The sequence below is a fragment of the Pollachius pollachius genome (assembly GCF_949987615.1).
Source record: "Pollachius pollachius genome assembly, chromosome: 2".
Taxonomy (NCBI): domain Eukaryota; kingdom Metazoa; phylum Chordata; class Actinopteri; order Gadiformes; family Gadidae; genus Pollachius; species Pollachius pollachius.
In genome coordinates this window covers 41,994,461-42,022,305 of record NC_136935.1, presented here as the reverse complement: position 1 = coordinate 42,022,305, position 27,845 = coordinate 41,994,461, and the positions used below count along the sequence as shown (strand labels likewise).

Genomic DNA, 27,845 nt, shown 5'->3' with positions numbered 1-27,845 from the left:
AACATAACGTTCATATTTAATTGCGTATTCAAACATCTGTTCCTGGTTAGGGCTTTTACATAATAGGATACTAATACATGATAGCATGCAGGTTTTTCCCCCAAATTAGTTTTATTATCAAAGCAAGTTGTGTTTGCGGTAAATCGCCTCTATTTAAGTGATCAAACAACTCATATTTGTCCCAACAACCGGAACAGTAACCACTTTGAATCTTTGACACTCTGGAGGTGAACTCGAGTGGCTATGGTATGGGGCTATAAACAAAAGCAAAACAACAGGTCTGGCTGTTTAACACGATAAAGCACTGAGGTGATCACAGGGATCAAACGTTAGGACTGTAATAAAAATGTTAAATAATTAACGACTCCCAGGCTAATTATCTAAAAACGTTGAAAATAGAAAATCAGTTCAGCAACATACACCAGTTCATCACACCTGTATTTCTGACTCCAGTAGGCTGGCGGTGTGGGGCCCAGAGTGCACCCTGATGCCCCCCACCATGGTCTCCGAGACCACCGGGGAAGCGTTGGGAGTCCTCACCATGAGCAGGGACAGCGACGGAGAGAAGCTGGGGATCATGGCGCATGGCGTGAGTCCCGTGTTCCTCGCCAGGGGCGCGTACGCGTACTTAGGGCAGGAGGGCCTCCGGTTCAGGGACGGGACGCGCCCTGGCATCCGCGGGGGTACGTTCCTGATCCCGGGCTGAGCCACGCCTGTGATCAGCGGTGGCGGGTACATGAGGCAGCCCACGTCCGTCACCGCCGTGCCCTCCACGCCGCCCTGGAGGTCCTCGTCACGCAGCAGGGCGATATCGGTGAAGACGGAGGCCAGGGTCTGGAAGCGGGGCTCCCAGTCGATGAGGTAGTCCCAGTCGTAGCTGCTGTGCTGCTGGTCCTCTGGACACACTAGAGACGACAGTGAGCCGGGGGGAGCGCGGGGCTCGGGCAGAGCAATGTGACCTCTGACCCTCATGCTTTGGTCCAGATCCCTGACCCTGCTAGCAGTCCGGAGCAGCCCCTCGCCCCCTCCCTCCTCCTTAAAGTGGTGGAGGCTCTCTGCGCTGGCCAGCGCCATAGACGGACCCGCGCTAGCGCAGGCTAAATGCTCCGGACCTGCCTCAATCGAATAGCAGGAGATGCAATCCTCGATGGTATCATCATCAGGGTTGTGCAAATCCCCTTTGCTGTGTAGGGATAAGGGACTTTTGCGACAATAGAACGTGTTGATCCACTGAATCTCCTGGTCTTCTGCCGTCTCTCCTTCGGCTGAACCGCGGCCGCTGGAGTCTGAATGTCTGCACGGGTTGGAAATATCGATTTCCCGCGATGCGCAGTCGGCCCTTAATAACTCCTGCAAACTAACAGCGTTCTGTGGACTATCACTCGGTTGATCGAATGAATCGGTGTCGTTGTGGAGGTCGGCCGCGACGGCAGCAGCCTTTTTCACCACGGCTTGTCGCATCTTGTACCTAAGCAACAAGCCCACGACAATGAAGAGAAACAGCAGGAGGGCGAGGAGCGAGACGGTCAGGCCGGCCGTGCGGACGTCGAAAGGCACGCCGACCAGAGCCACGGCCGAGTTGGAGATGTTGATGGACACCAGACACGTGGCGCTCCTGGAGTCCTGCCTGGGGCTCCTTGCCGTGACGATCACCTGCACCGTGTCTTCAACGGACAGACCGGCCCTCTGGCGATAGACGGGGCCCGATACAAAGACGCTACCGAGCGTTCTGTCGACGGAGAAGAACGCCAACGGGTCAGCGAAGGAGTACTCTACCGTGCCGTCCACCCCGCCGTCGCTGTCCATGGCCCTCACCTGGCCCACCGTCTGCCCGGGCTTGGCGTCCTCCGGGAGCCGGAAGTTGTACTGGCGCTGGGTGAAGACGGGGCTGAACTCGTCCACCCCCTGGACGGCCACCACGACCCTGAGCGTGGCCGCCTTACCCCCTTTGTCCCTGGCCTCCACCACCAGGCAGAACTCCCTCTCCAGCTCGTAGTCAAACGTCTGGCGGGTGCTGATGTCCCCCGTGAGCGAGTCGACAGCGAAGGCCTCCTTCCTCTCGGGGCTGCCGCTGCCGTAGTCGGTGAAGCAGGCGGACAGGACGGAGTAGGTGAGCCGGCCATAGGCTCCCGAGTCGTGGTCGATGGCGAGTACGGAGCAGACGGGGCTGAAGGCCGGAAGGTTCTCAGACACGGAGCAGTTAACCGTGGGGAACATGAAGTAGGGGGTGTTGTCGTTCTCGTCCAACACGGTGACCAAAACCACCGCAAACGCCACTTTGCGGTCTTCAGATATGCCCCCATCGGACGCCCGGACAGTCAGTGTATATTTACTCTCTTCCTCGTAATCGAGGGAGCCGTTGACCGATATCACGCCAGAGTTAGGATCCAGCCCGAGGTGACCCTTGCCGTTCCCTGCGATGATCTCATAGTGCACCAGTCCATTGACGCCCATGTCAGGGTCGTGGGCGCTGATCTGTACCAGACTGGTACCTGCCAAGCTGTCCTCACTGACTTGGGAATGGTACTCGGTGTTCACGAACATGGGGGCGTTGTCGTTGACATCCGTCACCGTTACCATGACGACGGTGGAGCCGTGGAGCGGCGGCGCGCCGCGGTCGGTAGCCCTGATCGTCAGTGTGTAGCTCCCCTGGGTCTCGCGATCCAAAGGGCCGCACAAAACGAGTCTCCCGACGGCACCTGGCCGGACCCCCGACAGAAGCGCCTTGACCTCCAGGAAGAACCTCCTCTCCTCGTTGCCCTTGACGATGGCAAAATCCAAGCGGGTGTTGTCCGGCGCCCAGTCTGCGTCCTCTGCGGACAGGGTGAGTAGGGTGGTGCCCGGAGCGGTGTCCTCGGGTACGCTGACGGTGTAGGTGTCCTGATGGAAGGCCGGTGCGTGGTCGTTGGCATCCAGCACCACCACGTCTACAGCCGTGATGGTGGAGCGTGCAGGGTCGCCTCCGTCACGTGCCTCCACCAGGAGCTGGATCGGGATGCTGTGGGGGATGTCCCTCAGGCTTTGGGTGGTGAACACAGAGCCTGGAAAAGACGGTTCATTTTTATCACACAGATATTTAAATGCATTCATTCTGAAAATAATTGCCTGATGCAAAATATGCTTGAACAAAGTTGAAAGCAGATGGTAATTAAAAAAAACATTTTGTAAAACATCTCATAAGAGTACACATTTTCCCGTAGTTATAAAATATATTACTAACCCTATATTGTTGCCTATTTTTTCAAAGGGTTCAAGCGAGAGAAATTCCTATAACTGGGGACAGACATTGTTGTGTTTTTGTTTGTTTGCTTCAATAAAGATCTTCATACCTCTCTAATTATAGCATTATTCCGCTCCCTGGGTCTGTTAAGATACGAACAATGTAGAAATTGTGCAATTGGCAAAATTACACCCTGCTTGTCCATACAAATTGTGTGCAGAGCCTCTCAAACAAGAAAGAAACCTCTCTACTGGCAAGCACCCTTTCCGTGGCACAAGCCGGTGTCAGCTGTGCCAAGGAAATGGATTTAATTGGAGGAGCATATAAGAGGAATATAAGAAGAAACCTACCAGACAGGCACTCAATACCAGGCTAAAGTAATCCAGTTATGAGACATTTTGTAACGTGCACCAGGACGATGCAGACCAATGAAGCGTGCTTTGTTTTATGTAAATGTACCATTGTGTTTCTTTTGGCTGTTTTTTAAAACAAACACATTGGGGGCTGTCAGCGCATTTGTTGAAAGCGCGAGAGAGGCCACAAACTCTCTTCAGGCCCTGCGTGACGGATACCAGGAAGAATGGAGCACTTAGGAGTCCGTCAGACTGCTGGGGGAACCGGCTGGACTGGGAGTGCAGTGATCTTACCGTTGTCTGGATGGATGTTGAAACTCAGTGGAGGTGAGTTCAGCAACCTGTAGGAGACCTTCCCGTTGGCCCCTGAGTCCAAGTCGATGGCTAAAAGTGTTGCGATGAGGGAGTTGGCCGGCGCTTCTTCCGACGCCTCCACCTGGTTGAGATATCAAACATCAAGCATCTCGTAGCATTTCATGATCAACTGTTTCAGCAGCCCACCATGGCGATCACATGGTGGAAAGCCAACCCAAAACTGGACTCAAACCCACAACCTTCGGACGGCGAGACCAAAGTGCTCATACCAAGGCACTGAGCGACCCATAAACATATCGGAGCCAACATGTTAACGCAATGTTTTGTATTTGATCATGTAACACTCACACAACTCACGCGGGGGGGGTTCAGTGTCGTCCGACCGCAACCCTACCTGATAGGACGCCCGCTGGAAGACGGGAGCGTTGTCGTTGGCGTCCAGCACCGTGACCACCACCTCCCCCGTGGTCTGGTGCACGGTGTCTGAGGCCTGGACCCCCAGGACGTGCTCCGTGCGCTCCTCGTAGTCCAGGGCCCGGGCAAGCGTGATCACGCCGCTGTAGCGGTCGATGGCGAAGCAGCCGGAGGCGGAGTCGGAGGCGCCGGGGTCCAGGAAGCTGTAGCTGATGGTGGAGCCCAGGTCCACGTCGTTGGCCGTCACCTGGGTAACCACGTAGCCCACGGGCAGATCTGGAGCAGACACCATAGGGTCACGATGTGGTTTAGATCCGTGTTGGATATCATTCGCTATGAGATCGTGACACGTGAGTTGGATTGGTGTTCGATAATAATTGAGAATGTCCGTTTGAATATGAGAAATGTGTTTTATGGGCAATGAGCAAACTGGACACATTTTGGGTTAGTGATTAAGCAGGTGCTTTTGTCCAAAGCGACTTACAGCAACCACAAGCAACCACAAAAAAGACACATGAAAGAAAACAACAAAAAAAAGTATCTATAAATAACACAGAGTGAAGCAGCTAAACTAATCAAAACACAAGGCCAGTAGGGTTTCCTCCTTGTCTGATTGTTTACTTCATGGCGGTAGTGATATGAATTATGACTTATGGTCTTACTCTCGGCAACAACGACCGGCGTCATGGGCGGGATGGCGGGGCTGTTGTCGTTGACATCCACCACCTGGACCCTGATGATGGTGGTGCCACTGAGGGCAGGGCTCCCCCTGTCTGTTGCCTGAACCACCAGCCTGCAGCAGGGAGAAGTTTGTTGAGTTCATTCATAAGGCCAGGAGACACAAAGATCATCATGACTCAAGATGTGGCAAAATACGAATAGTGTATTCAAATGTTTTGGCTATTTTTTTAATTCAGGGTAGTTTAATCCAAAGGTGAAGCTACAGTGAATTCAGATACAAGTTCATATGGAGCAGGGACAGGCTCGGTTAGGCTGCGGACCATGGGGAATTGAACCCAGGACTTTTCGTCTGGGAGTCATCACCCTAGCCACTACGCTATCCTGCCCCTGCTTGCATTAGATACGGATTGAACCTTACCTGTACAAAGGTGTTATCTCCCGGTCCAGTAAGACGTTCGTAGCCAGAATGCCACGCGCAGGGTCCAATACGAACGCATTGTTCTGGTTCCCAGACACGATTGAGTACTCGATCAGACCGTTCATACCGCTGTCAGCATCCGACGCAAACACCTGCGGGAGAACAAAGGAGCAAACCAAGAGAGATCGTTTCAGGACGTGTTCACACTACGACCGCTTAATAGCAGTTTCCACTGTCATCACTCTTTATCCACTAAACCAGCATTTCTGCCTTCTCTCATGTGCATGCCCAGACGTCTCTGGCCGGTTACCAGCGTCTGGATCACATCACAACGCATTTTCAGATTCGTCTATGTTGTTGGAAAAATCTTGGTTAGTGTGGACGCATGGCCAAATTGGTTAAAAAGCATTTAGCCAATGTAGCCCATGGCCTTGAACTAACAATAAACTGCCATTCCATTTGGCTATAACTCAAGATTATGGGCCTGGGAGGCACTTGAGTTATGAGGGTAAACAGAGCATTCCCTGCGGTATCTTACGTATTTACGTTTTAGGGCATTTAGCAAACAATTTTATCCAAAGCGCATTACAACAGTTCATACATAAATTCACACACCGACGGCGGAGCCAACAATGCAAGGCGACAGCCAGCTCATCAGGAGCAGTGAGGGTTAGGTGTCTCGCTCAGGGACACCTAGACAAACAGGGGATCGAACTGGCAACCTTCCGGTTACAATTCAGCCCGCTCCTGAGCTAAGCCGACCAACACCTTTGCCTCTTGATGCTAGTACCTGCATGATGTAAGTGTTGTGCACCTGCCCCTCCCACACGGCGGTCCGGTAGTAGGCGTAGTCAAACAACGGGGCGTTGTCGTTGACGTCCTTGAGGGTGATGGCCACCCGGCTGTGGGCCGTCTCCATCCCGCTGTCCGCCAGCACCACAAGCTGGGTTAGGCGGCCCTCCTCGAAGTCCAGACCTTGGGGCTTCTTCACTGTGATCTCACCTGGTGGAGGAAAAAGGTTCCAAGACTGGCTGTCAACCACATTTTCACGACCACAACTATTTAGCGATACCCTTAACAATCCATCGTCGCAGTGTGTGCTTGATCTATGGGAGATTTGGGGGGTTATGCTACAGATAAAATGTAGCAAAAACAAAACGGAGAACTGAAGAACAAACAAAACCAGGCTTTGACAATCTGGGCGGGCGAGAATCAACTGTTTTGATCCAATTCCAGTCAAAATACAGACAACGGAGAAACAACAGAGATGTAGATTTATAGAGCTCAATTGTTTGATAAACAAAGAGATGCAAAAGTTCAAAAGAGATTGCATGGATGCCTGTGTTTTTCTAGCTGGATATAAAGAAAGTAAAAGAGGAAAGTAAAAGAGGCATGTTCAGTACTCCAACCAATTCAAACAAGAAAGTAAACACAACAAAGCCTTGACTTTCTACTAGTTCATCTGACATGCTAACACTGCCTAGCTAGCACTAACCTTGGAATCATTTAAGTGTTATTTTAGCACACTCATTTTAACTTGTTAAGAGAGCATAACAATGTAGGGATTAAAATATGTTACCTGTGTTTCCATTTATGGCGAAGACTTCACGCTCATTGCCACTGAAAATGCTGTATCCAATCCTGAGCCCACTGTTCGCCTGGTCAACAGCCTCGATTTTAGCAACAAAAGTTCCTTTAAAGAGAGGGAAACATTCATTGAAACATCCGATCAATCAACCCCCAAAGAACAATCACTGAAGGTGACTAAAACATGCGAGAAATAAACAATCCTACCAGCTCTGCTGTTCTCGATGACGGTGGCGTTGTAGACCTTCTTGGTAAACAGCGGTCCATCCAGGCCCCCCTTCAGATGGACGAACACCAGGCAGGTGGAGGTGAGCTCCGGCTCTCCCCGGTCCGCCGCCAGCACGTGCATCCTCCTCCCGGGGAACCCGGCCCTCAGGGGCCGCCTCAGCCGGATCTCCCCCGTCGCCTCGTTCAGCGCGAACAGCCCGTCCCCCTCCGACCAGGCGTACCGCACCGTCCCGTTCTCCCCCTGGTCCAGATCCGTGGCCCTCACCGTGGCCAGGACCTGGTCGGGGCGCCAGGTCCTGGTGGCGGCGACCCAGGCGCTGACGGGGTCCCGGGGGCACGCCGGCGCGTTGTCGTTGACGTCCTCCACCTCCACGGTCACCGTCACCTCCGCGCTCTGGGGCCCCACCGCGCACCCGTCGGTGGCCAGGGCCCGGAGGGTGTACTGGGCCCGGCTCTCGCGGTCCAGGGGCCGGGTGGTGCGGATCAGCCCCGTGGCCCCGTCCACGGCGAAGGCCCCCTGGCTGCCGCCGTCCTCCTCCAGGCTGTAGCTCACCTCCCCGTTGGGGCCCTGGTCCGGGTCCGTGGCCCTGAGCTCCAGGACGGCCGTGCCGATGGGGAGACCCTCGGCCACGGCCGCGTGGTAGTGGTCCCTGGAGAAGGAGGGGCCGTTGTCGTTCTGGTCCAGCAGGCGCAGGTGGAGCTGGGCGGTGGAGCTGAGGGGCTGCGGCCCGCCGTCGGTGGCCCGGAGGGTCAGGGTGTAGGAGCCCTGCTCCTCGCGGTCCAGGACCTCCGTGGAGCTCACCGCGCCGGTGAGGGCGTCCACGGTGAAGCGGCCGCCGCGGGACCCTTCACCTGCTGAGGACACAGGACATGAGGACACAGGACATGAGGACACAAAACCGGAGGACACAGGACATGAGGACACAGGAGATGAGGACACAGGACATGAGGACACAGGAGATGAGGACACAGGACCTGAGGACACAGGAGATGAGGACACAGGACCTGAGGACACAGGACATGAGGACACAGGAGATGAGGACACAGGAGATGTGGACACTGATGGCACTATCTGGCACTCGTTTTAAAAATGGAATGGTTCCATTTTTACGTATTAAATGTGTTATTGATTTTTGTAAGAATCCGTTAATTTTCATTGAGACTCATTATTATTTCAAATGAATTGTATTTCTTGTTCATGACATGTTGTGTTCCCCTTATTAAACACTAAAGCATTTTCAGATTGGCATGAAAATATATTTAAAAAAAGGTTTAAACATATATAAATATGCGATCGACGATGACGCTTGCCAGGGATCTGTGAAGGGAGTGGAATCCTCCCCACCGACCCCACCGGTAGGTATGTCGGTCTGTGAAGGTTGGGGAGGGGGTTGCTTACCGTCTATGGAGTAGTGGATGGTGCTGTTCTCCCCCAGGTCGGGGTCCGAGGCCTGGCCGATGTGCATCACCCCAGGGGGCTGGTTCTCGGGCAGGCTGACTTGGAAGGAGGACTGCACGAAGCGGGGAGGGTTGTCGTTCTCGTCCAGCACTGAGCACTCCACCGTGGTGGTGCCGGAGAGGCCCGGAGAGCCACCGTCACGGGCCAGGACTATGGAGGGAGGAGAGGAGAGAGGAGGAGGAGGAGGAGAGAGGAGGAGGAGAGAGGAGGAGGAGGAGAGAGCAGAGAGGAGGAGGAAGAGAGAGGAGGAGGAGAGAGGAGTGGGGAGGAGGAGGAGAGAGAAGGAGGAGGAGGAGGAGAGAGGAGAGAGGAGGAGGAGGAGGAGAGAGGAGAGGGGAGGAGGAGGAGGAGGAGAGAGAAGGAGGAGGAGGAGGAGAGAGGAGGAGGAGAGAGGAGGAGGAGGTGGAGGAGGAGAGAGTTGGAGGAGAGGAGAGAGGAGGGGAAGGAGGAGAGAGGAGGGGAAGGGGGAGAGAGGAGAGAGAAGGAGGAGGAGAGAGGATAATGACGAGAGAGGAGAGAGGAGGAGGAGAGAGGAGGGGAAGGAGGAGAGAGGAGGAGGAGGAGGAGGGGAAGGGGGAGAGAGGATAATGACGAGAGAGGAGAGAGAAGGGGAAGGAGGAGAGAGGAGGAAGAAAGATGATGATGAGGAGAGAGGGTAATGAGGAGAGAGGAGAAGGATGAGGTGGAGAAGAGAGGAGTAGGAGGAGGATGAGGAGGAGGAGAGAGGAGAAGAAGGAGGAGGAGAAGAGAGGAGGAGGAGGAGAAGAGGAGATGATGAGGAGATAGATGAAGGAGGAGGAGGAGATAGATGAAGGAGGAGGAGGAGTAGGAGGAGGAGAGAGGAGAGAAGAGGAGAAGGAAGCACAGCGAATGAGATGAAGGTTGTGAGAGAGTCATAAAAAAACACTTCATCTGCATTTCCAACTAGTTGTATTTTGCAAGGTCTTCCAATTCGTTGTATGATAATACATTGTGATACCTAACATTAATGATAACAAATGATTTAAAGATTTGTGAGTAGAGCCACTGATTGGAACAAGTTGATACATGAGTCCCAGGTGTAGAAGTTGTGGGGGTTGTAGATATGAGAACAATATTATTAGACAGTACAACAGCAGAGGCTAAGACACACAAGAATTAAACATGAAGCAGCACGCCACCACATTACAAGATGATTTACATTCTGAATTAGAATTTCAGTGAGGAGGTTTTTATTTGGAAGAAAAACTAAGTGTGTCGTGCCGTGTTTGGAAGACTAATAAATGCTGCATTAACAACAGCAGGCAAAGTGCTCCATTTTATAGGCTCATGGAAAGCAGAACTCAAGGCTCAAGGTGAAGTGATGTTTTATGCGCTCAGCAACTATTCCGTGAAACACATACACGTTAAGCATGTAATAATAATAAAGTAAAAGCAACAGCGATAAATTTGATGCTCAACCAAATGGAAATCAACACAGTGGACTTAAGAGCAGTTACTTTGATACTCTCTCTCTCTCTCTCTCTCTCTCTCTCTCTCTCTCTCTGTCTCTCTCTCTCTCTCTCTCTCTCTCTCTCTCTCTCTCTCTCTCTCTCTCTCTCTCTCTCTCTCTCTCTCTCTCTCTCTCTCTCTCTCTCTCTCTCTCTCTCTCTCGGCTGATGTGCCCCCTATAAACATTCATGCGTACAAATTACTGCTGATCATTGCGCAACACCGACCTCCGTAAGCATCATTAGACAAAACATCTGAGAATAATTCATCTCTAGAAATATATTGCTAGACACTCTCACTGTAATGGCGTGCCCCAGAGAGGGAAAACAAACTGTGGAAAAAGCAAAGGGGGGGGCAGATAGCCCGGTGAACTGCAGAAGGTTTAGACGTATAGCTATGCCCTCCCCCTAAAAACGTCTGTAGCGTTTCCTCCACATAAATCAATCTGGTCAACAGTGTTACATTTGCACAGAGGTTGGGCCCTGAATACTTTATGACTCCAGCTGGGAGAAAGGGAGAGCAAGAGGGGGGAACTAACTTTTTAGGAACACATTTCACTGATGTTCACGAGAGGAAAAACTTGCGGAAGGAGTAAGCGAGAGGGAGGGAGACTAGGGGCGGGATTGGTGGGGGTGGGGGGGGGGGGGGGGGGAAAACCAAGGACAGAAGAAGCAGGATCACTTTCTTTCCCCCCTTTTGGGTCTTTTGTAGAACATTCCGACATGGAAATATGTAATGAAAGACAGAAACGGTCGAAAGATGCGGTGGACCGTATTTAACATTCGGCTACGGTCTTTGAGTTTGTCCAACAATGTTTGTACGGTGTAAGCGGTAAGATATTCTAGTGGCTAGAGAGCTAAAATTGCACTGGGTTTAATCAGCACCATGTCCACAGCCTGACGTACGTGTTTGCATCCTTCAGCGAGATCCAAAGCCTGCGCCGTTATTGCATGCATTACACTTCACTGTACGTCACTCGGATGTTTCTTTTGTAACACTAGTAACAGCTATATCTTACATAAATAGCCACGATATTGTTCATTCATTTAGAAAGTAGTGCTGTTACACAGAAAAAAAGCAAAAAGTTAGGCTACATTATTTAAGTAGCGTGTTACTGCTAACTCTGGCTCATGAAGCATGGGAGACAGGGGGAGGAGTCAGAAGGTGGCGGTTACCTCTGAGGGTGAACGTCCGTTGCTGCTCTCTGTCGAGCTGGGTGGTGGTGGTCACCTGACCCGTCTGGGGGTGGATGCTGAAGAGGTCGTAGCCGGGACCGGGGAGGAGACTGTACTGCACCTCTGCGTTCTTTCCTGCAGGAGGGTGGTTTGTACAGAGCTGATCAATAAACTGACACTTGCTGAAGGAGTGACCTGTTGAGACCTTGCTGTCAAATGGGGTCAAACACAGATACACATTTAAAAAAGCACAATGCAACACAAAGACAAACATACAAACAATTCAACTTTATCCCATAATTCGATATTTGTGTATTTGTTTCTCCTCAGCGAGTGTGTAAAACAAACTATTAAGTTGTACGTTTGATCGAGCATAACATCAACCCTTCCAGGGGTTGGGGGTTCCATTCCCACTGGGGGCAGACCGGGCCCTGAAAGAATGCACTTGGTGGTAGTCTAAGACGCTTTGGTTCAAAGTGTCCCCCACCAAATGGCCAAGCGATTAGCAGCAGTCACGTCTACACCCGTTCTACAACAGTAAGGCAAGGCGTTTCCATGACGCCCACTCCGGGCCTTCTCAATCCTGTCAGCGACGCTAAATTCCCCTGACGTTTACTGCGTTTAATGTTAGCTTTAACATGCATTAATAAAAACCCAAACTCCGGGGTCGCCATTTTGCACCTCATTAGGTCAGTCAATGTTGACGGCCTCGTCAATCTTACAAAGTCCTTATCTGATTGCCCGATTAAAACCAGAACCGGGAGAATAAATCATCCAGATATAATCTCTCACCTCGTGTCAGGGTGAAAGAAAAGGCTGTAATTTATCCGAGGCCTGTGCTGTAGGGCTGAAGGCCAGTTTATAAGCCCTCCTGTAGCTCAATCTGGTCCCTGTTTTCACAGCATTACCCCCGGGTTGACCCCCACTTTGTATGCACCTCACTCAGAAAACGCACTGCTCCTTTTCTGTGACCGTAGGACTCCGAGCTTCCATATGATCCCCCCGGCCCCCGGCCCTGGCCCCAGCCGACCCACCCACCCACCCATCCAGTGGTCGGGGTTCAAAACAAGCCAACCTTGCGTCTTGAAATGTGTGTATATTTACCCATGGGAGGTAGGTAGAGCAAGTTTACGTGAGCACGCACACACACACACGCGCGCGCACACACACACACACACACGCACGCACGCACACGCTCAGATGCACACGCACACTCAGACGAACAGGCACAGGGGCAGCGCACGTTGCGGCGCTACGGCGGTGAGGTGAACCATTAACCAGCAGCTGTCAGTGAACCATACATGTGGTTTAGATCAGCCCACTTTCACAGGACCTCCACACAAATGTTTGGTAAAATATCCAACCCCCAACCAACCCGATCCCTGGGGGTGTAGTAGCTATAGCGTAGCTGCTACACCCCCGTCTGTCCTTCTGGGGCGGGTATAGTAGCTAGGAGAGGTGGTCTACTACTGTAGACACTGAACAGGTCTCCGCTGTTCTCTGGAACAATGGTGTGAAATGCATTTTAGTGTTAAAAAAACGTTCGGAAGAGGAGATATAACGGTGTGAAGGGTACATTTTAGGAATTTGATGTAGGTAATTTTGTGGGAAAAAAACAAGGAACATGAATCCAAAAATCGGCATGTTTTGGTTACAGTTAGCTTGACATGCAAAGCTAGCAGGAAACATGGTTTCATCACAGAAAACATTCACCACTTTTCTTTTCTTCTGCAATGACTTCATTTGAACCTACAACATACAATCACGTCGGATAAACACAACCATCGGTCGACTTGACAAAAAGAAAGGCACAAAAGCCCATCAAACGTACATGTGTAAGTATACCACTATATACACATCATGTGGATTTACATCAAAGTCATTTAATATTCTACAGAACACAAATGTTTTGACAACCTTTCTTTCTTATTGTCTTATCGCAAATAAACCGAAGGTGATCAGTGACGGAAAATTTAGATGTATTAACAACTGCTTACCACTGTTGGATGTGAGCAACACGGTCCAGGCTGTCAGAGACACTGGAGTCACACATCAAGGCTGACTACCTCAGATTGACCCAGACTGCTCTGAATAGACCAAGGCCAGAACCTCAACGTCTTCTGAGGTCTCCGGTCAATAAAACAAAAACTAATAAACAGGGATGATAATGGAGTAGGACGGAGGAGGGGGTGGGGTGCTGCCACACGTTCCAGACAGGGCGATTTGAATGGACAGATGAAAACACAGGCCTATTACCACAGATGGTTTGTATTATGGAAATCATCTCACACACACAGACACACACACACACACACACACACACACACACACACACACACACACACACGAAAAAGGTCCTTTCAAATCTCCCACCAGAGTGGTGTACTTTGCTGTTTTTGGACAATTCTAACTCCCAAGAATAAACTCCTGATGTACGGACATCAGGAGCCCCTTTACCTTACACCCCCGGCACCAACAACACCATCAACACCGACACCCCCAGGTGCCGACAGGACTCAGACTGTCAACGGGTGGAGAGGACATGGGATTTGGGATTTGGAGGAGGTGGACGATGTGTTAAAATAAACAAGAGCAGCAGGTGTCTTAGCCAATAGGATCAGGCTTTGGAGGTGTGATGTACAGCTCCGCCAGCACACGGACATAACGATTTAGGAGAGGGGAAATCTGCGTTTTGGGTTTCCTGGTTATGAAGGTGCAGCAAGCCTCTAGAAATATAGGATGAATTCCCATTGTGATGCACTGTTGCTCTTGTCGGTGACAGTATAGTCGCCATGTTATCCATGTCGTGAATTTTTTGCCTCACCGCTATACATGCCTCGCTTTATAGGTTCTATAATCCATTATGATTTGTTCAACGATGCAGTTTATAGCATCTATTTTTTTCTTACTTTCAAACAATCATATCCTACCATCCATGGTAGGGGGAACAGAACTGTAACCCAATAGATGATGGCCTGTTTCTAATTACCTTGGCATTGGGATGAAAATAAGAATAGCCAATTGCCAAGAGCAATCGTTAAATACAATATTTAGGTGCTGCCATCTAGGGGTTTCTGGAGGACTCGAGTTTATCCAATTCCCACTTTCCCTTCAATATATGCTCTCAAAACATAGTAATGTATCATACTGCATCATTATTGACAGAATATGTAATTTATAATTATTATATTAAGCCATATCACTACATTGTAGAATAGAAAATGTTATGGTCCCATGCACTTCCAAACTTTCCCCTCTTGCTCTCTCTTCTCTCTCTCTCTCTCTCTGTCTCTCTTTCTCCCTGTCTCTCTCCCTCTCTCTGTCTCTCTTTCTCCCTGTCTCTCTCCCTCTCTCTCTCCCTCTCTTGCTCTCTCTCAACACGCAACTTCTCTCCTCCCCATCTTTCTCATAAAAAAAGCAACACAAAAGCAACTCCACCTACTCCTCTCATCCCCTGACTCATCATCATCATCATCATCATCCCCTGCCCTCTCCTCTCCTCCTCCTCCACCAACTCTCCTCCTCTTCTCCTCTCATCTCCTCAATCATAATCATCAGCATCATCAACATCATCCCCTCTCCTCTCCTCCTCCTCCTCCTCCTCCTCTTGCTCCTACCTGAGTCTCCGTCGGTGGCTGTCAGCCTGACCACCGGCTCCCCGGGGTTTCTGTTCTCGGCCACGCTGGCCGCGTACACCTCCCGCTGGAACACGGGCGGCAGGTCGTTGACGTCCTCCACCAGCACCGTGAGCGTCTGGGTGCAGGAGAGGCGGGGCATGCCCCCATCCCCCGCCCAGACGATGAGCCGGTGGGAGGCGCTGACCTCGTGGTCCAGGGGAGAGGACAGATACAGGAACCCTGGGAGGACGTCAATGCATTAATAACCGTCGGAAGGGAGTCCATTCCTGCTGATTAACATGAAGTCATTTGTCAGACTTACAAGTTGAGTCTGAGGAGAATTCACAACATATCATCAAAGTTTGAGTAACTTTCCAGAAAAGTTATTTGAATTTTCGGTAAACTGCTATAACTGCAAAGAAAAGATGGTAAGCGATAGTAAATACAGTTTTCCATCTCTTTTCTTTTCTTCTTCAAGTAACTTCAACATCACCCGAGTCTGAGGACCTGCTTCCCTCTGGGCCACACAGTGCCCGTGAACAGCCTGTTCCGTCTAAAATAGTGCCGTGCTCTAGATCCAAGGTTTTATCTCAGACAAGGGTCCTCCAACTGCATCACCATGGGTGGATGCATGAACGCATATAGCACAACAATATTTCATACCGGTGTTCTCCTCCAGCCTGAAGACCCCCTGGCTGTCCCCGTCCACGATGCTGTAGGAGACGCGTCCGTTCTCCCCCAGGTCTCTGTCCAGCGCCACCACATGATGGAGCAGGCCGCCCACCTCCGCGTCCTCCGCCACCAGCACGGCGTCCGCAGACACCAGCACCGGCCGGTTGTCGTTGACGTCCAGCAGGGAGACCTGCGCCGCGACAGACGCCTGCCTCCGCACTCCCCCCGGCCCCGCCCCCTCCCCCTCCTCCTCCCGGTCGAAGGCGGTGACGGTGAAGGCCAGGCTGGGTGTGGTCTCGCGATCCAAGGGCGCCACCACAGTCAGCCTCCCCGTGCGGGGGTCGACGGCGAAGGGAAAGGGCGGCGGCGGCCCGCCGGGCGAATCAGAGTGGGAGCCCCGGTCGTGGCTCAGGGAGTAGCGCAGGTCGCTGTTGCCCAGGCTACCGTCTGCGTCCTTAGCGTGGAACGCAAACACCAATGTCCCCACGGCGACGTCCTCCCTCAGGCCGAGTGTGACCAGGTCGTCGGGGAACCAGGGCGTGTGGTCGTTGACGTCCTCCAGGGAAACACTGACCAACACGGACACGTTGAGGCCGGGGGGCTGGCGGGGGTCCGCCTCTAGGGCGAGCACCACCAGGAAGTACTGCGCGGCGGACTCGTAGTCCAGCGGTTGGTTGACGTAGATGTCGCCGGAGGAGGGGTCCACGCCGAAGTGGATGCTGCCGTCGCCCTCGGCGATGGAGTATCGGAACCTGGCGCCGTCCGCGATGATGGCGGCCGAGCCGACAGCGGCGGCGGGCTTGGCGTCCTCACGCACGCTGAGGCGGCGGGCGATCTGGTGCTGGGAGCCGTCGAACACAGACGCTCCATCGTGGACCTGGACAGGAAATTAATGCAAATGAATAAATACCATTACCTACAGAAAATAAATGATATAAATACAGTACAAAACCATTTTTCTACTAAATACAAAATAATAATTAAACACAAATACATAGAAATGTATATAACATTTAATTGAAGTAATTTATATAAAAGTAGATACAAATTAGCAAAAATCTATTCATTAATATACATCAATTAATGATTGAATACAAATAAATAATACAATTAAATAAAATGATTAAAATATGTTTAATAAATTGAATTACTTAAAAATAATAGTATAATAAATTGAGACTGTATCTGAAAATTAATCTTTAATATTAGGCAAAAAAATATCTTCTTCATTCACTTCTTACAAGGTATCCCAGTAGACTACACACACTCCTACACACATACGCACACACACACATACACCCAGAGAAAAACACACACATACCTACACACGCACCCAAACATCCACACATCCACACAAACACACACAAACACTCACACACATGCAAGTGACCAGTACCTGCACATGAACGATGGCGACTTCCTCCAGAGAGTTGAGTCCTCCATCTTTAGCGATGACCTCCAGGGTATAGTGCGTCACGATTGGCTGGAGAGATGCCGCCTTCAGTGTGATGTCACCACTCTGAGGGTTAATCTCAAACACTCCCAGCCCATCTGCTTCTAGATCAACCCCCCCCCCCACACACACACATACACACACACACACACACACACACACACACACACACACACACACACACAATTCAGTAGGCAGTGGCAAACAATATGCAAGGCAATGTATTGGAAAATAAATCGATATATCATTGAATAATTGATCCTGGGCGATCCTCTCACCTGTCCTTAAAGAGAAGGTAACCGTGCCGTTCTCTCCGGCATCGGGGTCTTTGGCGAACATGGTGGTCACCAGAGACCCCGGGGGAAGGCCCGCCCACATCTGCAGGTGTCAAAACGACATCACCAGTTAAAGCCTATGTACTGGTAGGAGTGGCTATGTAGCTATTGTATTATTTAACATGTGCATACTGGAAAACAAATACAGTACATAAAATATATGATAATAATACTAAAATATTCAAGCATATAATAAAAAAATAATAATTTAATAAATAATAATAAAAATAATAATTTCCTTGGTTATACATCCTTCAGATTAGATTAGATTAGATTCAACTAATCTAATTGTACATCCTTCAGATAAAGCCAGGGACCCCAGGGTGATTAACAAATCATTTTGAGTCAGATTAAACAGTTGAGTCAGATTAAAACTAAACAGCCTCTATCTTCAATCCAACCTTACAGAGCTACGTATTCATTTGGCATTCACGATTACACTTTGACCTCCTGAAAGTACCTCAGGGTTTGCCTGTTGAGCAGCCAATCAGGCGTGGGCATGGCCTACCTGAACGTTGAGCTCGTTGGTGGAGGGCAGGTGGGTGAAGCGCGGCGGGTTGTCGTTGACGTCGGTGACGGAGACGTGTACGGTGGCGGTGGCGTTGAGCCGGGGCCGGCCGTGGTCGCTCACCATCACCTTCAGGCTGTGCTGGCTGTGCTGCTCCCGGTCCAGCGCGACCCAGTTCATGATCTCCCCTGCAGGGATCAGGTTGTGGTTTACGGTCAAGAGGCCAAGCTCTATCTATTTGCTATCATCGGCTGGGACTTAGTCAGTGGCAAACATGATGATTGATTGTTAGGATATTCAGGGGGTTTCTCGAGGAGTTTGTGTGTTTGGCCTTTTTAGTTAACCATTATAATTTTGTTTTTTGTATTTTGAGGTTTTGAGACATTGTTGAGAAAAACAATAGAAATGTCCTATGGATCCATAATATCCGGCTTTCAGCCCAGGCTCTATGCTGTCTCCCCTCAGAAGTTCCGCTTTAACAGAGCAGGACTGCTGGATCCGAGACGAATCGCTAATCAACATGTACTGCGGTTCTCTAGCGCCCTCTTGTGGCCAACACATCCCCCTTTCTTTTGTCTCTGTGTTATTACGCTGCATATGACTTTTTCACACATTACCCACCAATTCAGCATCTTACCTGAACCTGCACACCTCACTAACATCAACCGCTATATTTTCACTATATTTAACATTTCCTTACCTGTTTTGGTGTTAATACGGAAGTACTTCCCATCCGAGAGCAGCATGTAGGACAGCTCGGCGTTCTTCTGGGCGTCCCGGTCGGTGGCCTGGACGGTCCCCACCAGGCCCTGCGGCGCGCTGCCCTCCGACGCCGTGAAGTAGTACACCTCCCTCCCAAAAAGCGGCGCGTTATCGTTGGCGTCGAGGACCTGGACCCTCACGCTGGCCGTGGCGCTGCTCCTGGCGGCGTTCTCTCCGGCGGCGGCCACCACCCTGAACCCGTACCCGGGCTCCGTCTCGTAGTCCAGGCTCTGGTAGAGGTACAGCCAGCCGCTCCGGGCGTGGACGCGGAACGGGGGAGCGGGGAACCCCGGCTCCGGCTCCAGGGAGTACGTGATCCCGGTGGTCCCGGGGCTGCCGGACGCGTGGGCCCCCTGGGGCCCCCCCGGGTGCGCCTTCACCTGGATGACCCGGGCGTCCTTGCGGTAGCCCTCGCCGATCTCCACCTGGTACACCAGCGACTCGAAGGCCAGGGCGTGGTCCTCCGGGCCCGCCGGGTCCACGGTGACCTCCAGGGTCAGCCGGGCGGTGAGCGGCGGCCGGCCCTGGTCCCTCGCCATGACCTCCAGAGCGTACGTCCGCCGGGCGCTCGCCCGCAAACTCCCGGCCAACGTCAGCGTTCCCAGGACCGGGTCCACGGCGAAGGGCGTCTTCTCGCCGGCGTCGTTCCCGGGGTCGGTGAGGTGGTAGCTCACGCGTCCGTTGGCGCCGCTGTCGGCGTCGCGCGCGTGGGCGATGAAGAGCACGGCCCCCGGGGGCGTGTTGCGGGACAGGGTGAGCGCTTCCCGCGCGGCGGGGAAGGCGGGGGCGTGGTCGTTGACGTCGGCAACGCTGACGTTGACCTGGGTGCTGCTGAAGAGGAGGCCGCTGGAGGACTGCAGCACCAGCAGGGCGTAGCGCTGGGCCTCGTGGTCCAGGGCCCGGCGGGTGCTGATGAGGCCCGTCTCCAGGTGCACCGAGAACCAGCCCTGGGGGTCTCCAGAGGAGATGCGGTAGGTGACAGGCTCGGGGGAACCTGGGGAGACACAGAGGACCCAGGGTGGTACAGGGTTCATATCACAGACACCAACATTGCGCCTCAAGCCATGGGGGTAGGAAGGTCTCGTGGTTAAGGCACTGGACTCCCAACCAACAAAGGCTCTGGGTTTGAAACTTTGCCTTACTATCCCCAGGTAGGCAGAGTAGGATCATCAATAATTACATGCTATCTCCGAAAATCGCTTTGGATAAAAGCATTTACTAAATAGTAAATATTCATTCCCATGCGTATACATACAATATGGAGATGTTAATAGGAATGATTATTAGGGTATTTGATTTTGATAATAACGTGATGCTTGTGAAAACACTAACACACACACAAACACATTCAGTCGGCACTATAAGTAATTACCGGTCCAAATCCCTTTGTTGTAACTACTAAGTAAAGATAGGAAGGAGTTAAGCTGTAGTGGATTCAAACGTTCCCTACCCCGCCTCCTTGTCCTCTTCTGTAAACACAGTGTTGATGTTTAAGTTGAAGAGCTAATCTGGTAATTGATTAGAGAACCTTGAACTACTTCTAGGCTATCTTTCTGCTATTGAGAACAGATTCGTGGCATATGTGACAACTCTTCAAGAAGCCATAATCTCTGCAGTACAAAATACTTACAGTAGAGTAAACATACCACTGTACGCATTTTGAAAGGTTTTTTCTTTGTTGTATACAGGGAAAGTCGTATACAAAAAAGCCCAGCAATTGTAAGTGCTTGGCAACTGTTACAATGAACATCTTTACTGTACCGACAGCGATATTTTGTTGTTTCGTATTGTATTTTAGGGAGCTTCGGATAAAAGCATCTGCTACATGCACTAATTTGAATGTGTAAATGTGAATGTCACATATACATGCACACAGCTGGCTTGTGTGGTTACTTCACTTAGCGGTACTGTTCACGGAATGGGAAATGTATTATTAATCTGTTGTTTGGCCTGTAATCGGTTGAGCCAGGGAGGGTAGATTAAACTAGAGACTTTACTCTTAAAAAGCTACTTCTTAGGATATTCATCAGGCGACTTCTCTTTCCTTCATACGCATCTACTAACAACCAGTCTGAACCCATGTCTCGACCCATAGACCCATAGACTCTATAATGGAGTTCCCTTTCAACAAAAACAGATATTTTCTAAGAAGATCTTCCAAGAGGACGAATTTATAAAAAGGTGATGATATTGTTGTTTAGTGCTTAGGGGAACCACTTCAAAATAGAGTGTTTTTAAAGTACTAACTGCAGACAGTTGCTAAAGTGGCATGAAGGAACTGAATGTATGAGTATTGATGGACAGTGTTTTGGACACAAAGCATTTTGACACACGAAAAAGAGATTTCGCACCGGCAGGTTTCTTGCGGATACTCCCTTGACATCCACAAAGGGCAGCCCAGCCACATCGGTCTCCATATACGGTCATACTCACTTCCTGGACAGACAGCGGTCACCGTGCCGACGGACGTCCCCGGGGGCGCGTCCTCGGCCACGCTGAAGGAGTAGCGGGACCGGTGGAAGACGGCGGGCGCCTGGGCGCTGCCCACCACGTCGACGGTCAGCCTGGCGGGCGTGGCCGAGGTCCGCCCCCCGCCGTCACGGGCGCTCAGGGAGAGCGTCATGCTGGCCGTGCCCAGGTGGGCCACGGTGGAGCGCAGGTACAGAGTCCCTGGTCAAACACACACACCGTATGAGCAAGACCCAACACATAAAACACATACAGGGCCTGGAATGAAGATTAGATAAGAGATATAGGACAGTCCATAAGACAATACGAATAAAAACAGTACACATAAAGCAATGGATACGAGAGTTGAGGTTTTAAGTATTGCCTGTATATGCTACATTATATGCTAAATCATATGCTACGTTATACTATGGTTCCTATACTTTCCTCTGATAAAGCCTTCACCCCCATATGTCAGCGACAGATGGGCTAGCCATAAACCCTGTCACCCTAAATTTACTTGACAACCCAGGAGGTGTTAGGGCCCTTCCACTGGAAAGGGGGTCTCTTGCTTTGAGGTAGTGGGCCCATCCATTTCAAAGTGAATCACTATTAACACAACGTGCTCAAGCTAATTCACTCTTCAAATATTGGAAAAAACAAAAAGTATTTTGTGTGCCACGGGACAATGTGTATGGTTAACTCGATAATTAGGATTGAACACATTGTGGGTGCTGCAAAGTGTGTGTGTTTAATGTGTGTTTCAGTGGTGACACTAAGCAGGTTGACTGCCCAACCCCTGCTGTGTGGTGGCAGTGGAACCTGTCTGGCCAGGAGGGATTAAGCAGTCAGTAAGTGGTGGTTTACCCCAGCAGGAGGGCCCAGCTCAGCACGTCCACGTTAGATAAGACAGTGGAGCAATGTACACAGTTGTTTCAGGCAATGTTGTGTGAGCAATTAAACCATTAATACGGCTCACATTGTGATACGGTTATCCCAATTACTATTACTACAATATATAGAATAATGTTATGCAAATAACTAATTAATAAAGATTGCACACTTGTCCTTTATTACATGTTTTGAATGTAATAAAGTATGAAAACCTACTTTTGCCACATTGAGAAACATTGTACTGCTGAATTAATTTGTACCCTAAGATCAGTTGGTTTCATGCTATTCCATCCAACAAACTCAACAACTCTAGATTCTGCTCCGACCCCCAGATGTTTTACTACTGCAAAATAAAGAAAAATAAAGAATGCTTCTTGACACAATTCAGCGTTTACCATGACCTCTCCTCCCCCACCCTAGCTTTGATCCTCTCCTGGTGGCCTCCCCCTACCTGTGTCCCCATCCAGGGTGAACAGCCCGGACAGGTCGCTGGGCAGCAGCTCGTAGGTGACTCGGCCGTAGCTCCCGGAGTCCGGGTCGGTGGCGATGGCGGTGAGGATCTCCGTGTCCGGCGGGGAGTGGCTGCTGATGCTGGTGGCGTACTGCTCAGGGTTGAACACCGGAGCGTTGTCATTCAGGTCCTCCACCTCGATGTGCACGTAGGTCTGAGCGCTCAGCCCTCCCTGGGGAGACGGAGGCGGGGACAGGGCAGAGGGCGATGAGTAGCTGTCAACGCCTCGACTGTTAGTGTGTCTCCCAATCTCCGGGCCGGGGGCCGCTCATGGGGTCATACGGGGTCTGATTGCTGAGTTATAACCTATGAAGATTTTATGTTCAATTTATTCCTAAAAATATATATTTGAAAGGTTTGATAGTTCCTCTCAAGACCGTCTATATACAAACACACTGCTAGGATTTCTAGCCAACATGAGTTCCCTGGGACATTGATGGGACTGGTAGATGTGGATAGGGATCAGGGAAGGATCGTGTTTGGGCAAGGGTTCCACTCACCATCACAAGGCACCGGGTTTGATCCCCAATATCAACAACCTTAATTATAACCATCCTTGAGCAAGTTGCCCCACCCCTACCTGCTCCTTAATGACATGTCACTGAATTGTAGGAAAATCCCTTTAGATAAAAGCGCCGTGGATAAATGACTAGAAAACACACTCACTCGATCCACGGCCTTCACTAGAATATCATGAGAGGTCTGTCCAGTGTCGCGGTCGATATCTTGGGACACACACACTTCCCCCGTGTCTGCGTTAATGTGGAACAGAGGGTGCAGGTCCTTCCGGTCAAAGCCGTCCGACAGCGAGTACTGCAGCGAGGCAAAGTCAGGGCCATCCGCGTCCGTGGCAACAACCTGAGATACACAGGAAACGGACGAAAGGTTTCAGAGGTATACTCATTCACAAATACTTTGATTGAGGAACCATACTGACTGCAAGACTGTTATTGCCCAATCATAACTGTTGAATACTTGTGTTTAACAGTGACGTTGAAATTACTCATATACAGTCCTGGTGCAGATTATACAATTTTGACAAATCAATGGTAGTTTATCGTAGGGGGAGATTTTGACTCTCAGGAAATAATAGATGATAATAATAAAGGCAGAAGGAGGCAATGAACACAATAGAAGCACTGAGACAGTGTATGTCACAATAGAAGCACGAAGTGTGCCTTGTATCCAGGACCGCAGCCTTTCATCTTTACAAAGTTTTAGATTACGACCAATTATTTTTTACCGATCCTGATAAGATGGGTCATAAAAGTGCTTTCTTGGACTTTATGAATTATGAGCAATGTGTTTTCTAGAGTGAAGGGGTTAGCTAGGGAACATAGGGTGGGTAAGCGAAGTGCCATTCAATCCACTGTATGTGTGTTGGAAACCCCTAGCATCAGTTACTCACCTAACATATGTTATGTATAGGCCTATTGTGCTATCTGTTTAGCACAACGGATATATTCATCCATGAGAGTTGGCCGTGTTCATGTGTAAAACGAATACATAGCTGGTTTGAAATCACAGCAAAGCTAAACCTAATTACTCTTTAATAAGAAAACAGATAGAATGGATCCACAGTAGGCAAGATCGTATTGCTAATCTAATGCACATATTTGTTTTTAGTTTTCCCCACTGTGGATTCAGTTCACATCAAATGGACCACTTAAAGTTGAAATATTATGCCACCAGGTGTGAGTGTGATTAGCCGTTACAAGCCGTTTTGAAAATCTGCCCCTTCTGACATCACAAGTGGGCGTGTCCACCTAGATGTGTGCTGGATAAATCAGTCTACCGGCCTACCCAGTGGACTGTAGCAAACGTTGCTCATCTATCCGTCATCTAACCCGGATCGCCCCAGCTTGATCTGTAGAGGTTCTGCCTCGACAACCGTGAGTTCATGTCAGCTCGTGTTTAGAGAGTGAGTGAGGCTTGACTAAGGCTTCTTTTGTCCCTCGCAAGGAGGCTGGTACCATGAGGTGGTAGCCCAGCCATAAGACCTGTCCTATCAAGCAGCCAGCGTGCTGAGGGCATCTAGGACAACAACAATGACGTGGTCTGTGTGGAGAATGAAGGACACATTTGTCCACTGTGAGATGCCTGAAAGAGACAAACAGACAGAGACAGAGAGAGGCAGAGAGAGGCAGTGAGTCAGGAGAGGGGAGAGTAGGAGAAGAGAGAGAAGGGCGGACTGATAGTAGACACATGGAGAGCGATAGATTGAAAGAGTGATGGGGAATGGGAGAAAAGAAAGGGGCATGGGTGAACGATGGAGGGAGGGAGACGGAGGGAAAGTGTCAATGTGGTGGTTTTGGCAAACTGATCTGTGCCTGATGCCAAGTAGCCACTATGCCTCACAGACACAAAGTAGGGGTCGATATATTTGGCAAAACCCTGTTGTCTTCTCCCCTGCTGTGGTAATGCACTGATATAACCCATCCTCAACGGATGTCCAAACATTGACTAGGAAGCACAACCATAAAGCCCATCCTACTTGTAGGAAGCAGCTCCCTAGCTGGCTGTGCTCCGGGACCGACACGTTGTACAGCTGCTGCTGGAACACCGGCTCGTTGTCGTTGACGTCCTCGATCACCACGGTGACCGTTGCCGTGGACGACAGGGCCGGCTCGCCCCCATCCCCCGCCTCCACCAGCAGGCGGACCGCCGCCTCCCTCTCTCTGTCCAGCCGGCGCAGCGTGACGATCAGGCCCGAGGAGGGGTCGATGGTGAATGGCAGGGGGTCCCCCAGGGGGCCGGACCCCCCCGGACCCAGGAAGGAGTAGCGGACCGAGGCATTGGGGCCCTCGTCCCCGTCCCGGGCCTTCACCTGCACCACGGAGGTCCCCGGGGGGACGTCCTCCGCCAGGCGGACCGCGTAGGCGTCCCTCTCGAAGAGCGGGGGGCAGTCGTTGACGTCGGTGACCATGAGGTCAAAGGTCACCTCGGTGCTCAGCGACGGGCCAGCCCGGTCTGTCGCCCGCAGCGTCAACTCAAAGCGCTCTCGTTCCTCCCGGTCCAGTGGGCCGTCGACGCACAGGGCGAACAGGAAGTGGTCCGTCTGCTTCAGGGTAAACCTCCCCTCACCGCCCTGCAGGGTGACGCTGACCTTCTGGCTGTCCCCGAGGTCAGCGTCACCGTCGGACACGAGGATCCGGGCGACGTACTCCCCGAGGCCGGCCCCTTCAGACACCGCGGCCTCCCCCGACTCGCTGAGGAACAGGATGTTGACGGTGGGCGTGTTGTCGTTGATGTTCAGCACCTTCACCCCGACGAAGGTGCTGCTGAACTCGGACTGGGCGCCGTGGTCCCGCGCGCTAATGATTAATTCATGAAAAGACTGCGTCTCGAAATCGAGCGGTTTATTGATGTAGATCACCCCCGTTCTTTCATCGATGGAGAACATCTCGCCAGAGTCACTTTGGCGCCGGTTTATCTCGTAGGTGATAAGGCCGTTGTTTCCGAAGTCCCGGTCTGTCGCGTGCACCCGGCACACGGTGGAGTTCACCGGGGCGTCCTCGGACACCGAGGCGTGGTATTCGGTCTGGTTGAACACGGGCGGGTGGTCGTTCTCGTCCAGCACGTGGATGTTAACGTGTAGGGTCCCCGTCCTGGCAGGGATGCCCCCATCGAACGCCTCGATGGTCAGGGAATAGAAGTCCAAAGCTTCGCGGTCCAGTCTGCTGGTGAGCAGGAGGTCAAGGTGGAAGGGGTTCTCTGAGCCATTGCGATATTCCAATTGAAACAACCCTCGCATGTCCGCTTCTGAGATCCTATAACCCTGGGTACCAAACTCCCCCTCATCCTGGTCCTCAGCGCCTTCGAGTTCAAAGCGAGATCCAGGGGGGCTTAACTCTGATATTTCTAAATCGATCGTATCCGATGGAAAAACAGGGGAATGGTCGTTTACATCATTGACCTTGATTTTCACCTTAATCACCTCCCCGGTTAGGGTGGCGGCCACGAATTCATACTTATCTCGAATCTCCCGGTCCAGGACGATGGCCGTAGAGATGATCCCGGTGTCTGCATTTATTTCCAAGTCTTTCAAAACATAGGAATCTCTACTTTCCGAGATGAAGAATCCGGAGGAACTTGGCGCACTCAACGCCGCAGAGATATCCCCAACTATGGTTCTTGCCGGCAGACCCTCCTGAATGGACAGCGTGAGGTTGGACACCTGTGCGAGTGACCGGGTACCAAACAGCGACATAACAAGCAGCAGATGGAGTGCTTTACTTGCATTTTTGTGATCCATTCCTCCTTTAAAAATAGCCAAATCTGGCATCAAAGACAAGGGAAACTACATATTTTTCTTCTGACTGACTTCTAATCCAGAGATGTCTCACGTCTCGGACCCGCGCTCAACTCGACAGCTCGCGAGCGCACCGTCCATTGTGTCGCTCAAAGATCATCCCGTGACTGAAACAGCATTTCCACAAACTGTTGCATGGACTCGAACCCGGAGACTTGATTCCATAGAAAAATAAAATCACCAACGCAACTTTGTATTCGAAACCCTATAATAATTGAGGTAAAATTAAATCGTTATTCGGGAATCCGCTGCTCGTCTGGTCGATCGCCGCCGAGCGTGTCCGCCTCATGTCAACATGGTCCAGGGCTAGCTGAGCCGCGTTCCATCTGTGGCCGGGACAGACAACAGGGTTTAGGTTCTTAATCAGATTAGCCGAATCAACCAGTTCTCATGTCTTCGAAACTTCATGTATGTTTGCTCGAAGTCAAATCAAGAATCAATTAGTGTTAAATCACTGTATTTTTTTTTTTTTTTTTTACAAATTATTTTGAATACATCTGAGAAGGACCCAGAATGCCTTTATTACACAAGTTTAAGTGCAAATTTAAATAGTTCAAGTCAGTCGACTCCTCGTTTGCTGTTACGAGGACGCCCTCTCCTGACTTGGATAGAGATTACACATGAGCTTTCCATAATACAGGTAACCTGACTCTCGCCAGATGAATTTCGGATGAGTGGAGCTAGGTGGAACGCAATTCATCTTGCGAGAGTCAGGTTGTAATACAGGTGCATCTCAATACATTTGAATATTGTGGAAAAGTTATTTAATTTCAATAATTACATTTAAAAAGCGAAACTCGTATATTATAAATATTTCAAGCCTTTTTTTTAATTTAATTTTGATTATTAGTCCTATGACTTCCGGCTAATGAAGCCCTAGGCCTAAAATTCAGTATTTCGGAAAATTTGAATATTGTGAAAAAGTTAAATGTTGTAGCCTCAAAGTGTCACACTGTAATCACCGAATTACCTCAAAACACCTGAAAAAGTTTCCTTAACCTTTAAAAGGTCTC

The 27,845-nt window shown here is 50.6% G+C and overlaps 1 protein-coding gene across 1 annotated transcript; it reads right to left on the bottom strand.

Moving 5' to 3' along the window:
- Window positions 1-429: 429 nt before the first annotated feature.
- dchs2 (dachsous cadherin-related 2) lies at window positions 430-26,730 on the bottom strand (the record flags this gene model as incomplete). Its single annotated transcript, XM_079730345.1, has 20 exons — window positions 430-3,041; window positions 3,868-4,009; window positions 4,283-4,578; window positions 4,965-5,095; window positions 5,402-5,553; window positions 6,192-6,403; window positions 7,196-8,068; window positions 8,162-8,221; window positions 8,616-8,825; window positions 11,321-11,455; window positions 14,938-15,177; window positions 15,601-16,486; window positions 17,006-17,166; window positions 17,341-17,440; window positions 17,906-18,093; window positions 18,606-19,661; window positions 21,101-21,337; window positions 22,461-22,692; window positions 23,187-23,378; window positions 25,015-26,730. 20 exons carry the CDS (start codon window positions 26,728-26,730, stop codon window positions 430-432), a joined length of 9,831 nt encoding a protein of 3,276 aa, XP_079586471.1.
- Between the last annotated feature and the right edge of the window lie 1,115 nt (window positions 26,731-27,845).